The 15251-nt window shown below is 32.8% G+C and overlaps 1 protein-coding gene and 1 long non-coding RNA gene across 2 annotated transcripts; one reads left to right on the top strand and one right to left on the bottom strand.

The window, feature by feature from the left end:
- The first annotated feature begins 1505 nt into the window (after window positions 1–1505).
- LOC114378170 lies at window positions 1506–2466 on the top strand. The gene is made up of 3 exons (XR_003659267.1): window positions 1506–1651; window positions 1974–2041; window positions 2137–2466. It is a non-coding gene; the product is annotated as an uncharacterized LOC114378170 (long non-coding RNA).
- Window positions 2467–3697: 1231 nt separating this feature from the next.
- LOC114379962 (inner membrane protein PPF-1, chloroplastic-like) lies at window positions 3698–13512 on the bottom strand. The gene is made up of 11 exons (XM_028338820.1): window positions 13079–13512; window positions 11907–12017; window positions 11545–11619; window positions 11362–11422; window positions 6891–6964; window positions 6677–6781; window positions 6312–6419; window positions 6138–6238; window positions 5537–5686; window positions 5343–5469; window positions 3698–4046 (listed from the first exon to the last, which is right to left on the bottom strand). The coding sequence occupies exons 1-11, from the start codon at window positions 13409–13411 to the stop codon at window positions 3939–3941; spliced, it is 1353 nt and encodes a 450-aa protein (XP_028194621.1). The 5' UTR covers window positions 13412–13512; the 3' UTR covers window positions 3698–3938.
- Window positions 13513–15251: the final 1739 nt, after the last annotated feature.

Raw genomic sequence — 15251 nt, 5'->3', positions numbered from 1 at the left:
TGTTTGGTTTGACTTTAAATACTGCTAAAGTTTAAATATTGGAACTTCCTATGGTATTTAGGTAAATTGTTATTTGTTTCATTTTTTATATTTTTTATTGTCAGGTTTATAATATTAATGAGTCATATTTTATTCATTTGTTCAAGTAAATATAATTATAACAAATCTGGTTATAACAAACTTGGTTACAACAAAACTATTTATTGCAAGAAATTCATTTGTAGGAAATAGTTGTAATTCACACTATTATGATAAATCTAGTTGAATAATATTTTGTTTTAATTTGTATTAATCTATTTTAGAATATTATGTTAATTGTATTAAATGAATCAATTATATTACTTTTAGACATTTGATAATATTAGGTTAATTGTATTGAATTTTTGGATGAATCATGATATAAAATAGTAATTATAAGAAGAAGAAAAAATCAAAGTTAAATGGTTAATATGCTAGCTCCAACTAAATCAAGTCGTTCATAAATAAATTGAGTTGGATCTAAAAGAAAATTATAAAAATCAAATTAAATCAGACCGATCAAATTTGATTAAGTTGGATCTTGAATTTGACCAAAACTCACAAACACCCCTAATATTTGCAAACTGAACACACACATACAGTTGGAAATAAGAATGGGAAAACATACATGCAGAAATCATATCACTTGTTGGAAATACAAAGAGAGTAAAACACCATAGAAAACTTCATTAATGAGCCACAACCAAACAACACACAAGAATTTAAAATCACATCTGTTCAAAAACATTAAAATTACGACCGATCCAACAAAAAGTAAGATCTAAAATAAAATTGAAACTTTTTAATCTTAAAGAAAAAAGTAATATGTGAGGCCTTTTAGTTAATATGTGAACCTTCTTTTATTTAAAAAAACTAATAACAAATAATTTTTTATTAATAGACCTAAAACTTAAATTTTAGTTATTTTATCTTAGATTGATCCTGATGTCCTGCTTAAAATTCGAAGTTTGTAAGTCGTTATTTTTAATATGCTGGTCACATACTTATCTCTTTCTAATGGGAGACTCCTTATTTATACTTGTAGACCAACTCATACATGGTCTAGATGAAATAATCCGAACCATCAAGGATTTGTATTATCGAACAAAGATGTCTAACTCACGTGTTCAATCAACTAACACTCCTTAGATTTGTAGATCTGATACGCTACAATATTGCTCAAATTTTATTAAACTGATATAGAAAGGATGCCAACATATCGGCGAAGCACTCAAAAAGAAAAATAAGAACAAGTACTTGTAAAATTATCATGGAAGCAATGATAACAGAGAAATGATAACGGGTAAGAAGTCAATCCATAATGAGGATAAAAACAGATTCTCGATCTTTTAGAGACAGAGTGTAATGGCATAGGATTCCCGGGCATCTTTTTACAAACATTCTCACATAAAATTTCAAGTTTCGTCATGATTATATAATACCAAAAGATATAGCATATAAAAACTGCAAAAATGCTCGTGACATACCCCATTAAGAGCGCAACACTCTTATTCACTGAGAAGTATGCTACAAATGAGAAGACAAATTCTGGTCCATCTTCTCTTTGCATGGCTTCTGCTTGCAGCTTCTGCACTCAATCATGTCACTGCTAGTGTTCAGGCTACTCAGTCAGGTGCTTCACATTCTCCTGCAAATAGCTCTGAAACTATTTTCTTCTGTCTGTTCGTCTAAGGCTAGGTTTCGATTTTCATTTGGAAACTAAACTTATTTTGATGACATGTTTCATTACTTCAAAAAAATACGTTTATGCATGAAAATTTTGTCTGAAAACTCAATTTTGTAAAGGTAAGACTTGGATTGTTTTTGCAAACTCCGATAAATTTAAGTTTATAAATTTTAATGTAAAAATGCACTAATTTGTAAAGCCCAAGCTGGCTCTGCAATGTTCATTGCAACTAATTGCATGTCACCTCACTCTATATTTCTGCACTCAGTTCATTTCTAGCTCGGAGCCTTAGACGCTAGCCCAAAGCAGCGAAGTGGACATGTCATACCTTATTGGGTTAGTAAATACATTAATCGTTTTTCTTATTTGTATTTTCAATCATTTTACTTAATTTACATGAATAAATTCTGATTCGAGCAACAAAATCGCAGGTTGAAGAAAAGAAGCGTAAAAGCCCATCAGGGCCTAACCCAACAGAGAATCAACACCCACCATCTAAACCATAGAGATGGAAACGCTCATTAGGCATCAGTGTTCAGTAGAGACATCAATAGCTGTTGGATATCAATGGATTGGTGTAGATTAGCAATTCTGCTTTTAGGAGCATTGTGTTTGTACAAAAAAATGGCATTTAATTGAATATGCGTACTTTACATGTTGACGCATTGACTATGTCTAAAGTCAAGCATGTTTGAATATCCGTTCAAAATGTGGTGTAAGAATTCCAAGATAAATCTAACAACCAACAAACTCCGTTTTACAAAAAAAAAGAATTAAATGCTTTTGAAAATCTTATTTTATCTCAAAAGTCCGTTTGCAACAATAACAAACATGCACAAACTAATCAGCTTGTTAAGTTTGCAGAATACTTCCTCAATCAACTAGGCAGTACATGTTGACAGACTGGCCGTGTGAAGAACACCTTAGGCCATAAGGCTTTAACTAAAATATTTCTCCTAATTTTACAGCTAAGCTCTGATTTTGGAGCACTCTTTCATCTACCGGCTCTAAATTTATATAATCAGTTTGATATTAATTTAGTCTATTTTATAATAATGAAACACCATCGCCCCTCAACTGGGTTTTAACTAGGAATAACCACATGTCTAGATTAATTCAATAACCCAATGAATCTAAACCCATTTAAATAAAAAATTTCATATTCGTTCATGTCTAATTGAAAAAATGCAAATTCGATCAATTTCGATCGGGTCTCGAATTTTATTTTGGGGACCTGATCAATCTGACCCATCCAATTACATAATTTTCTCTTTTATTTTTATATTTGATTAATCTTTAGCATTTATGACTTTAGCTCTGTCCATTTAATTTTTTTCATGCTTCACAATGACATATTCAATTCATACTTCACATTCAATTTCCTAATTTATTTAATTTCTTTTAAATTTTTTATTTTATTTTATTTTAATATTAAACTCGATCAGCTGATCAAAATGAATCGGATAATAGTTGGACTGGATTGGTTTAGTTTAGAGACCCAAGCTTAGAAAAAGTGCCATGAATCAAATGTGAATCAACCCAACCCAAATAATCGGATGGGTTTGGTTAGAGACCAAGTTAGGGAAAAAATACCATGAACCTAATGTGGTCAACCCAACCCAAATTTTAACATTAATGACAACAACTACTATCAGCCAATTCAAATTCCATTCAAAATCATTTTCATAGAGAACATTATTGTGCTGTTAGGAACCTGCTGTGTCTCTCTAATATTCCATCCATTCCAAAATAATAATCCTTTAAGGTTAAGACACACTGATTAAAAAATAATCATTGATGTAAATTTAGAAGAAAAAAAATATTCTTAATTTTTCAACTAATTTTATCTTAAATTACCCTACTATCCACCAACTTATTTTTATGGTTGATGTTTCTTTTCAATGTATATATTAATTTATCTTCTTAATCGTGTCTTGGGATATTGTTAGAAAAATAACTTAAAAAAAAAAGACTATTTATAGAAAGAAAAAAAAAGCTAAAACTAATTATTATTTTGGAAAGGAGGGAGTAGAAGTTTTTATACTCCTAGTTTTAAGGGGGGGTACATCTTAATGAAATTAAAAGTCACAAGACAAATTGCTTTAGCTAACATGTGGAACTTAACAAAGATATTTTGCCGAGTATAGATACATATATTTAATTAATAGCCAACCCAAAAATGCTATAATCTGAGATATACAAAACTCACTATAAACTAATCGTATGCGGTCCTTTATACAGCACGCTTCCGCTTCGAACGCTTGCTTCTTCTTTCCCTAGAATAATTTTGAACCTCTTCGCCAACTTTAGAAGCGTATGCTTCTTCTGCATCTTCCTGTCCCTGTAACAAGGTAACTTAGCATCGGGAATTTTATCTAAAAGAATGAAAATCCCAAACAATCTTAAAACAATAAAATATAACAAAGTCACAGCAATTTTCTTTTAAAAAATAAAATAAAAAACAAAAATAAGGACAGTATGGGACGACAGGTGGTTAGAAGAGAAGGGGAGAAATAACAAAGAGAACATTCCTTCAGAAAGTTCTGCTCTAGTTACCTTCCACTTTGTTAGCAGTAAAACAAGACAAAAAGACACCTCCTTTCAATTTGTGAGCTATAGGAAATATAATTTGAAGGTCGGGCTTCTCTTTAAAAGGCAGACATATCTATCCACGGTATCGGTTTTCAGCAGTTAAAATATTTGGTTCAAAGAGAAATGCTAACAACACCCTCTAACACACTATGTCTAACACATAATTTTTCTATTGGTTAAAATTTATTCAAAACTACAAAATTAGGATAATAATTAAATAAGAAGCAAGATTCACCAAAATTTGTGATTTTCAATAAATTGTAACTAATATTAGATAGTGAGATCAAAATAGTGTGTTGCTAACATTTCTCTTGGTTTGAAATCATTTATGATTTAATCTCCACTCATTATGTCATGGTAGCAAGGCTTTAAATACCGAGCAAGGGATATGGTATTGTTAGTGAGGGGAGCTGAAAACCCTGAGAAGATATTTGACAATGGGCTAAGAATCATATAAGCAGACTAAAAATCATGTAAAACCCAAAAGCTCAAGGGCATTAGGTATATGAGTGTTTGCCACTTATATGTTGCTCAACTTCCACTTTCTCATCCTCCAACTGTGTCTCCATTTGTTTTGATCCTTGCCCATTTCAAATTAGCCCAACACCCTTAACTACCCTATACCTGCTAGAAAGTTGGGTAGAATGCCCATTAAATGACTAACTTTACTTTCTGAAGTTAACGTCATTGGTTGTCACTTTATTATTATATATACATTCCCAACAATGAGCATGTGAAACACAAAATTGCAATAGGGAAAGAAAATTTAGAACATTCAATCTATGGCTGGACACAATTATTTTTTCATGCATGCTGATGCAGGCAAATTTACTAGATGTTTCATCTTAGAAGTGATTGGAAATTAAGGCTAGTCAGACATTGTTCTTTGTAATGTATACATTGAATTTATAAAAAAGATTTCTGTGCAATATCAAATAATGTTAATGTGGAGATTTTTCTTTTTCCTTAATTCTTCTTTCCTCTCAAACAGACAGCTATATCACATAAATTTTCTAAGCAAGAAATTCCACAAGTTAATACTTACCTTATTGTCACTTTCTGTATCTGAGCCATCATCAGAAGCAGAAACAGAAGCCAGTGACTGAACTTCTTCCACTGGCAGTGCCTTGCTTACCTTTTTCTTCTTTTCCTCTTCCTTTAACTGCTTAAACCTGTAGATCACCAATTTGTTATCCAAGAGGAGTTGAAACTCTGCAACTTGTACTAGAAAAAACTGACCTTTCACCATTCCTTGCTAGCTGCGAATCTGATCTTTTAGCACGTCCTGCAGTAATAATCCCACCAGCATTTTCATTCACAACAGGCTTTGCACCTCCCAATTTTCGCAACCATACTTGTTGAGCTGTGCTCAGGACATTGTTTATAAACCTAGTAAAAGAAATAGAAAATCAGGCAGCAATGAAATTGTTTCTTTTATTTCCCCTAGGCTCTAGCACACAATCAATGTTGTCAAAAATCAAAACCATCTCTTAATAAAAAAATTTAATCATGAGAAAGCATTCACTTGATGAACATGCTATTGTTTCAATAAGAAAGAAGAATTTTAGCTCTCGTGCATTTGTTCTTTGTATGTTTTTGTTGCCCACATTAGGCAGGCATATCAAGGAAATGGTTTCTGAAATAAAGAAGAGTTGTATAGATACCATTACGGGAGTTTTCTGACCAAATTGGACTTGCCTAGATAGTGTAGAAGATAAATACATTTTATATTAGTAACCAATAATAAAGCAAAGAATGTTTGAAGTTATAGCAAAATCATAAAAAATAAGAATTTATTGGCTAGAAAGGATGGTATTAATATAGTTTCTGAAAAACTAACCAGTAAATTGTTAGTCCAGATGGGACAGATAATGAGAAGTAGCCAATCATGAGTGGAAGAAACTTTAAAATAAGAAGTTGATTCTTTTGAGAAGGATCTGTCTGTCAAAAGAAGTCATTTAGTTTGTTAACACCAAAAAAAGAAAAAGAAACAGAGGAGAACTGATGTGTTTACCTGAGGTGGTTTCATGATTTCCATTGAAACGTATTGAGAAACGACAAGAAGAATAGGTAAAACAAGATATGCTGCAGTATCTTGCCAACCCAAAGGTGGATGTCCGTCCTGCATAACAGATGTTTGTTATGATACTGTATAATGATTTAAAGTACAAAATCAATTTACGAAGTTTTCCATTTATTTCCTCTTGGAACATGACTGCAGCAAGTAAACTGTGAACATTCCATCCATAACTTCATTCCAACAATACAGAGTAAACAGTCTACTTCTAAAGATCATAATGCCAGACTCACAGGATTAGGGGCGAAAAGTCCAACTACAACTTATTATTTCACCTATGTAGCAAAAGATATCTTTCTTACCACAAATGGAAAAAGCCAAGAGATTCCAGCTCCACTTTGTCTAGCAGCAATGGTAGTAGGACCACCCAAAGAGGGGATCCAAAGAAAACCTTCGGTTAGCAGTCCCTTCAAATTAAAGATTTTCCATAATTAACAAAAAATCATATTTTCTGTGTGTAATTTGTCCATCAAAATCTCCGCTCAAATGATAAAAGTTTATATAATTAATTATTACCTCATTTGCCACATTTGATAAAGCTTGGTAGAGACCAATCCAGACTGGAATTGTAGCCAAAGTTGGTAAACAACCTATAAAAATTGATGACAGTACAGTAGAAGTCGAGACTATATGTCAGTAGATGAATAGAATATGTACAAAATCAAACTAACATAATATTGCTAATAATTAAAAGAAAGGTCGGGGAAATATGGATGAACAAAATAAAATTAAATAAATACAATTGATATAAGAACCATTACTTCGAAACTGTATTTTTTTGGGTCATTGTACACAAGCACAGTTGAGTTACTGTAACATCCCAATTTTCCATGTGTGTGATAGATAGTGTTGTTGCTTTGTTGTATGATAGGGTAATGTTTTTAGACTATTGAAATGGTAAAAAAAATGAGATATTACCATAGGATATCTAGGCATCATTAAACTCTTAAACTTTTAAGCTAAAGTCTAGAAGGAATAAGGATAACTTAGAGAAAATTCTCTGATCAAATAATGGTCAACTCATTAATGACCTAGATGTTAATAATTGGATTTTGGTCTAGAAATAGAATTAAAAGCTTGAAAGAAAATTAGTAATTAATGTAAGTAAATTTAAAAATTAAGTGGGGATAACTACGGTTGATTAATGGTGATCTAGATTCAATAAAATTAGAAAAGGGGTAATTAAGTCATAAGAGTTTAAAGTGGAGGATATTTTCGTAAATGACTATATAACTAGTTTAAAAATAGAATTTTAGTTTAATTAGTTGGTGACTAATTAAAGTGTCTAATTATATGATGTAAAATAATTAAAATAAGTTAAAGTTGTAATACTCTAAAAAACTACAACTCAAACTGACAGAGAAAACTCTGTGTTGTGTCATCTGTGCATGTATGAATTTAATTTCAGTAGTTATATGTTTTTAATCATAGAATTTCGTGCTATATATGTGTATATGTATGTGTGTGTGTGTGTGTGTATTTTTGATTGATTTAGTAAAGCTAGACAGAGAAATAGAAACTCACTAAACTAGATTTTCATCTGGGAAAGAATTACACTGTGCATTGAGTCGTAGTGTAATTTGTCGCTTTGTGAGTGGACTCTATGCAAGATTCACTCTAAGTACACGTATCCCAAGGGAGATTAGCACATTATCTAGAAGATTAAGATAAGATTTATTAGTTTTAGCAAAAACAATTTTTACCATTTTTGGCAAAACTCTACTTTATCCTTTTATAGTTAGTTTTGGAAAAGTGCAAAAAGTTATACAAGGCATGACTGAGCTCGTGGAGAGTACATCAAGGACTGTCCAAGTTGCCAATTAGTTATATTAACGATCATTCAAAGTACTTAGATTAAGAAGATAAGGATAAGGTCTTGCAATCCTATTGGTCCAAGCATTTCACCTACAATAAGTGTTATTTTTAAAAGCCAAAGTCTATGTCAGTTCTCCCATTTTGTTGAAGCTTTTAGAGAAAGCGGAGACCATATTTTTCTTCTTCTTCCAAGTTTTACCAAGTGTTCTTGAGCCCCTTCTTCCATCGAGCTTAGGTAAGTGACTTTCATTTTGAACTCTAAGCTTGATTTTCACTTCATTTTCTTGCTCTATTATCATTTGTAGTTTCAAAACCTTATTTTGCACTCTTGAAGGTTGAAAACTTAAATCTAAACTCCTTTATTCTTCCTTCTAAATTTCGTGAAAACTACAAGAGGTAAGGGGATCTCTCCAAATCTTGAACCATATGCTTGTTGTTGAACTTCCTTGAACATGTTGCTTTGAAATTTTTGAGCTTGCTGTCATGTCTTGAACCTATGTGTTGAACTATTTTCCTTGAGTTTTGATGCCAAAAATAAGTTATTTGTATGTTAAAACATAGAGTTAGCCTTAAATTTCACTTAAATTGGAGTTTCCTATCAAAAGTTATAAATAAAATAAGTTTAATGACCTTTAGTAAAATGAAAAAATTTGTTACGAATTTGGACTGAGAATTATAGCAATATGGGCTGTTTTCATTAAAGTTTTGACCTCAAAAATGAGTTTTTTAGGTTTGAAAATGTAAGGTAACATATAAAATTTGTGAAAATCCAACTCCTGGAGCATTGAGAGTGCTAAAGATAAGTTAGGAGCAAAACTTTGAAAAATCGAGTGACGAAGGGATTTTAGATAGTAGATAGTCTAACTTTGGAATCCATGCCTCCGTATAAATTATCTTAGAATTATTTATTTTCTGGAACTGTTGATTTATTTACTATTGTATTGTTGAGATACATGCAAGATTTGATGACTAATACATGTTTTGAAATTGTGATAATTCTCTACTGATAAAATTATTGAAATGTATGTCTATATTTTATTATGATTATTGAATGATAAGACTGGCAGAGTGTGAACTCTGACATTTATATCTGCGAGATGCAAATTTATTTTCTAGTATATATATGTTTGCATATTGTCATTTTTTATCTGTACGCTATAGTTTGGGTCCGGGGGTGTTTGACCCTTGACAAATTGTTTATGTTTGGTTAGATAGCTATACTTATAGCCGTTGTGTTGTCCATTTGTTCGTATGACAAGTGATTTATATCACTTAACAAATCATGATCAGTAGTATGTAGTTCCCTGAGAGTAGTATGTAGGTCTAAGCCTCGTCTCTCTTTCTTGTTTGTTTGTTTGTATGCATTCATTGATATAAGTGGTTCAAGGACTGCGCATGCGATGCAGTGGCAAGATTCAAGAGGACTGGACAAAGAGTAAGGAACCAATGGTTCTATTTCCTTCTGTGAGAAGGTGAGGTTACGTTACATTGAGGAGGTGGATGATGGACAGAGATACACTGGAGTGTAGTGGGTGACGAGGTTCAAAGAAGCTAGGGGAATTAGCGAGTAATGAGTACCCGACATTTGGTGAACTTATTTGGCACGGGTAACTCACAGACCTCACTTTATTACTCCTGACGGACTCCGAGACTATGCTTTTTGAGTTGGGAAATGAAGGATTGGTGTACGATGTATCCATATGTAACGATCACTCCCAACTGTCATCCACATGATTTTTGTAAGACCATCATCAAGACCTAGTAGGATTGATGGCAATGATTGGGTCCTATTGTGAATTAAGTGTGATAGTTATAGACTTAGGACGCGAGAGTGTTGTTTGTTTAGATAATCACACACAGTGGTTAGATAGATTGTATGTTTTAAATTTTGTTTTGTTATTACATGTTTGTGGCATTTGAGGAGCGGAGGACTCACCTTTGCAACCATCAATTTTAGAAGAGGCCATGGAGCATCAGCGGAGGATGCTCATATGGATCAGTAGCTACCGCTACAATTACACAATGGAGGAAGAGACGTGCTTTCACGCATATTTTGGATACATCCAGTGCCACGTTTTGCTGCTAGATGAGTCCCATGTGCCACTGATCACTATAGAGACAAATGCTACATACCACTTCCCGTTTGAGCGTACCCCTCAAAATGATATCAACCATATTATTTCCTACTATGCTTACTTAGGATTTGTGTGGCCGGACAACTCACTGTGATTTTCGCAACAATTCATCGGGGATGATGCCAATGGGGACCTACTAGATTGTTGGGATATAACCTTGAAGTCCACGAGGATGTGGGAGATTTTAGCAACGATGAGGATCTCATGCCGTCCAAGATCGCTTTCTACCGGGATGTTTGCAATGAGAAGATATTCGAGAGAAATATGATTTCATATGATGAGGAATGAGATTCCCCGGGAGACGAAAGCAATCCTTCTGAAGATATGACTTCGCCCTAGGTAGCTCGTGGGTCTTGGGTAGTGACTGCTCTAAGTGTATGATTATTTTCCCTTTTGATGTATATTTAGGGGTGAGAAGATTTGTATACACAATGTCGTGATACTTATTAAACCTTATGGTGACACTATGTAATATTTTGAGGGGTGATGAATATTTTATTTTCTTGTTAATAGTTGTAATGACTTCAATACATCTATGGTTATATCTTAAGGGCCACATAGGATCATTATGTACAATTACATATTTCTTTCAGTTATCAATATTTAGTTTTGTGCAAGATAATTCTTTATAAACTGTATTTTTTTATAGCATTGTGTAAAGGTAGAAGAAAAATGACAATAACTTTCGAAATAGTTTTTTTAAATAGAAAATATGTTTTTACAATATCCTTTATTCATGAGCATTTTAATTATAATATATGTGCAACATATATATGTATACATGTTCATTCTTTTCTCAAATAGAAACTAGATTTAATAACGTGTATTCCATAATATTTATTATTCATACGATTTTAAAGCAATATTTCAGAAAAAGGATTTTAAGGTGTTGCAGTTGTTATGATGGATGATTGTACAAGTTCTATTAACTTCATAATTATTCCATAGGACCGGTGTTTATTAGCTTCATGTGTCAAGGGATTATTATACAGAACTGTTGTTTAAGACGAAGAAAACAACAAAATAAAGACAAGTACCTGCCAGTGGGTTAACCCCAGCCTGCCGATATAGCCTTGACGTCTCAAGTTGTATTCTTTCCTTAAAAAGAGGGCAACAAAATGAATAGTTTAGAAAGAACAATGCTTTTGTTTTAACGTACAACAAAATCAATATTTACTCGACATCAAACTGAATGCTTAATAACCAACAACATCCCTCACTTGATTGCCAGCATATCTATCTTGAATGGCCTTAATTTTTGGTTGAAGATTTTGCATAGCCAATGTAGATTCAACCTGTATACATACATTATATTACAATCAGCACTTCGTGTAGTCAAGTGAAGCACATGTGCTAATTGAGAGTTCAAATTCATATATAAAATAATTGCAAGTTCAAAGTTCAAAATGTTTTGATGGTGTATGTAATGTCAGGCTTTGAAGAACAAAATATTCCAATTACTCCAGTGTGACGTAAAAAAACTGTTTCAAACAAAGTGAATTACATAATTTAAAGGTTTCAGTAAATTTGCAAATTTGTCATGCTTTCTTTGGCTCTAGAAATTGACATAATTTGTACCAACCTGTTGCTTTGTCAGGGGAAGCGTCGCTGCCTTAACTATAACAGTGAGCAATATGATAGCAAATCCATATGCATAAGGGACATGCACGGCAGAAAGACCATCCTTCAACACCTGAAAACAAACAATAACAATAACATAACATAAAAAACACATGTACCTGAATAAAATCAAGCAAACATTTCGTATTAGAAAATGATAAATTCTCCAAAATTGATTATAAAAAAAAGGAATAAGTGTGCTCATATTAGTTAGGTAGCTTTTTTTTAATTTTTATAAATTACATATTAAGTGTAAAACAAAGGACCAGGCCAAGTGCATTGGGTAATTCGTGAACTGTTTTGTCGAAATTAGAAAAGTGAAAAACATTGTAAACAAATAGCACTGCTTTTTCTGATTCCAAGTATAGCTTTCCATATGACAAAGAATAGATAACAGCACGAAATCTTTTATCAATTGAATTCACAGCTGAAAAGCGAACACTGAACACTTCCCCCGCAAACAGAAGTTGCCAAGAATTAAACAATAAGAATTTATAGCAGAATAATATAAAAAGGTAAAACAATTGAATTTCTCACATAAACTAAATCAACTAATGCATTTAACTATTATAAAAGTTCTTTTATATAACTTCTCTAAAAATTGAACTGAAGTGTATAAGTTGATTTTAACTTGAGAAGTTAATTCTTATTTCCTTCCCTAGAAGTTTATCCAAACATCGCTCTAGAAACTTCAGTCCTATTTAAATAAACACTTACACGAGAATAATAAAGTAAAATGAATTAAGCAACTTCAATTAAAATCAAGCTTATGCATAAGTTAAATTATAGAAACTCACTCGTTTAGCTTCTCCAAAAGCTGATTTTAGCTTATGTATAAATTAAATTGAACTTCTGGAAGAAGCTTAATTCATGTTAGTACATTACCTTCTATTTTCTTCTTATTTAAAAGTTTATCCAGACATGACCTTACTTCAAAATCAACGACGAAGAGTATCTTAATTCTTAAGAACATCTAAAGCAAGCTACACGATCTCGAGAAAACAAGTTCGATGAATTTCGAAGCTCGTGCTCCGCACGTGACGCGTCACAAAACTCGCTCAGTCTTAGCAAATGCAAAAGAATCCTTATATATATGAAGTTAACAACTACGAAGCAGGAGTATGAAAAGTTTACCTTGAGAACGAACTCCATAGCTTCGGAGATGAAGCCGAACCAACCTCCGCTCTTCTGTACGGCAGCATCGGTGGTGGAAGCCGCAGTGTCCGCTGCAACCGCAGGGTCCGCCGCAACTGCGGCATCGGCGAGCGTGTAGAGAAGGCCTTCGGCTCTGGTAACGATTCCGGCGAAGTCAATGGAGTGGCTTAAGGATTGAATAGGGGGAATTTCATGGAGGCTGACGTGGACTTTGGTAGTGACAAACCTGGTGCGGTGGGGGAGGTGGTGGCGAGGGAGCGAGGGGAGCGGCGTGCCGATGAACGATGGAGACGAAATGAGCGTTTTCGCCATGGATGAGAAGCTTTTTGAAGGAGATTGTGCAGAGGAAGGTTCAGCTTCTCATAACGGATTAGAGATGAGGGAATGAATATTTTACGAATTATCCCCATTTTTTTGCGAGGCAAGGACAAGGTGCAAGATGGCTAGAGCCAGATTTTCCTCTCGGTGTTCAGCCATCAACAGAGTGACACGTCACAAGATTAGGGGTTCTATGGTCATTGCATATTTATTAATTTCAGCAAATGGGTGGCAATTTTTCCCCACTGTAGCGCACAGCATGAATATGAATATAGTGTCACAATAATAGTTTTCATACTAGTTATCAGTTTCATTTTCAGGGTAAGTCAATAGTAAGGAAGGTATAAAGTAAACTTTAAAGAAAATATATTATTATTACTTTTAATAAAGGTTATATGTTGAACAATTTTTGTCAATGTGATATTTTATTAATATATGAAATATTTCTTGTTTTATGAAAATTATTTTTATTTTAAATCAGCCCTAATCACTTACCAAATTCATCAAAGAATTCATCTAAAATATGATAAAAATATATTACATAATATTTATTATCATATTAAAACACTCTATATTAATGTACAAAATCATCAAAAGATCAAAATGGACGAAAAATATATAAATATATTAATCTCTTTTGTCCATAAGATTAGATTGATACATAAGTATTTGGATTTGCTCATACTAAAAAAAAAACAAATATGACTTTTACTTCGTCATTGGAAAAATCCAAACCCTAAGTCTCATGTAAACATCAATTCATTGTTATATAATTATATCTAACACTAGTATGATGTTTCACAAATGCACCATGTAACATCTTGGACATTGATGAAGAAGAAGAGTTGTTGTCGATGCACAAGAAATGCGGCATGAATAAGAAGCGGCTCTTGGTATGCTTATAGTGAAAGGGATACACAAATGAATTGAATACACACCCGAATGAGAGGGATCCAGAGATTGTGTGGGTATGAGACTGTGTAGTTGATGTTGCTTTAAAAGAATTAATTTGTACTACTTATATCAACAAAATGTATATACTTTTTGGTAATCCATTACTTAAGAACTTTATAGTCAAGCATATTTGACTTTGAGTAATTTTGGGATGGGTGTCATTCTAGAAATTTTTTCTAAAAAACACAAGTAAGGACAAAACATACTAAAAAGTCTTATGTTAGATTGTAGGGACAGTTAGTAATTCTAAAACTAGCTGGGACATTACAAGTGGCATTAGAGCCGACCTCTCTCCTAATACGATGTGGTTTAAGGACTAACTAAGCAAAAGTTGGTGGACATGTAACATCTTGAACATTGACGAAGGCGAGGAATGGTCGTCGATGCACAAAAGATGTGGTATGAACAAGGAGCGACTCCTGACAAGCTTCTAACGGGCGAGTCACGTGAATGGATCGAATACACACTCAAATGAGAGGGATGTAGAGGTTGTATAAGCATGAAACTGTAAAGTTGATGATAATGACTCAAAAGAATTAATTGATACTACCAATATTAACAAGATGCATATATTTTTGATAACTCATCATTTAAGAATTCCATAATTAAACATGCTTAGCTCAGAGTAACTTTAAGATGGGTGACCTTTTGAGAAATTTTTCCATAAAACATATAATTGAGAAAAAAACACACTAAAAATATTGTGTTAGTTTGTAGGAATAATTAGTAATCCTAAAAGTAGTTGGCGTTACATACCACCCATTACATGATTCACACTAGAATTTTGCTTATTTTAAAATTAAAAAAAAAAACATTTTAAAATCACTTTTATCATATGTTAGACAAGGCCAAAATGGAACCATAATTTGATTAGTCTCAG

This window comes from Glycine soja, chromosome 12 (assembly GCF_004193775.1).
Source record: "Glycine soja cultivar W05 chromosome 12, ASM419377v2, whole genome shotgun sequence".
Taxonomy (NCBI): domain Eukaryota; kingdom Viridiplantae; phylum Streptophyta; class Magnoliopsida; order Fabales; family Fabaceae; genus Glycine; species Glycine soja.
Note: the sequence above shows the minus strand (reverse complement) of the source record. Positions and strands in the feature narration are given on the sequence as shown.

Bases quoted from the DNA above. Each gene is read 5' to 3' on its own strand.
- LOC114379962 (XM_028338820.1), bottom strand. From the start codon at position 13,411: ATGGCGAAAACGCTCATTTCGTCTCCATCGTTCATCGGCACGCCGCTC. The intron at 12,018-13,078 runs GTAAACTTTTCA...GTTTGTTTTCAG, and splicing joins CTATGGAGTTCGTTCTCAAG to GTGTTGAAGGATGGTCTTTC. The intron at 5,470-5,536 runs GTCAGTTTTTTC...GGTGATCTACAG, and splicing joins CTAGCAAGGAATGGTGAAAG to GTTTAAGCAGTTAAAGGAAG.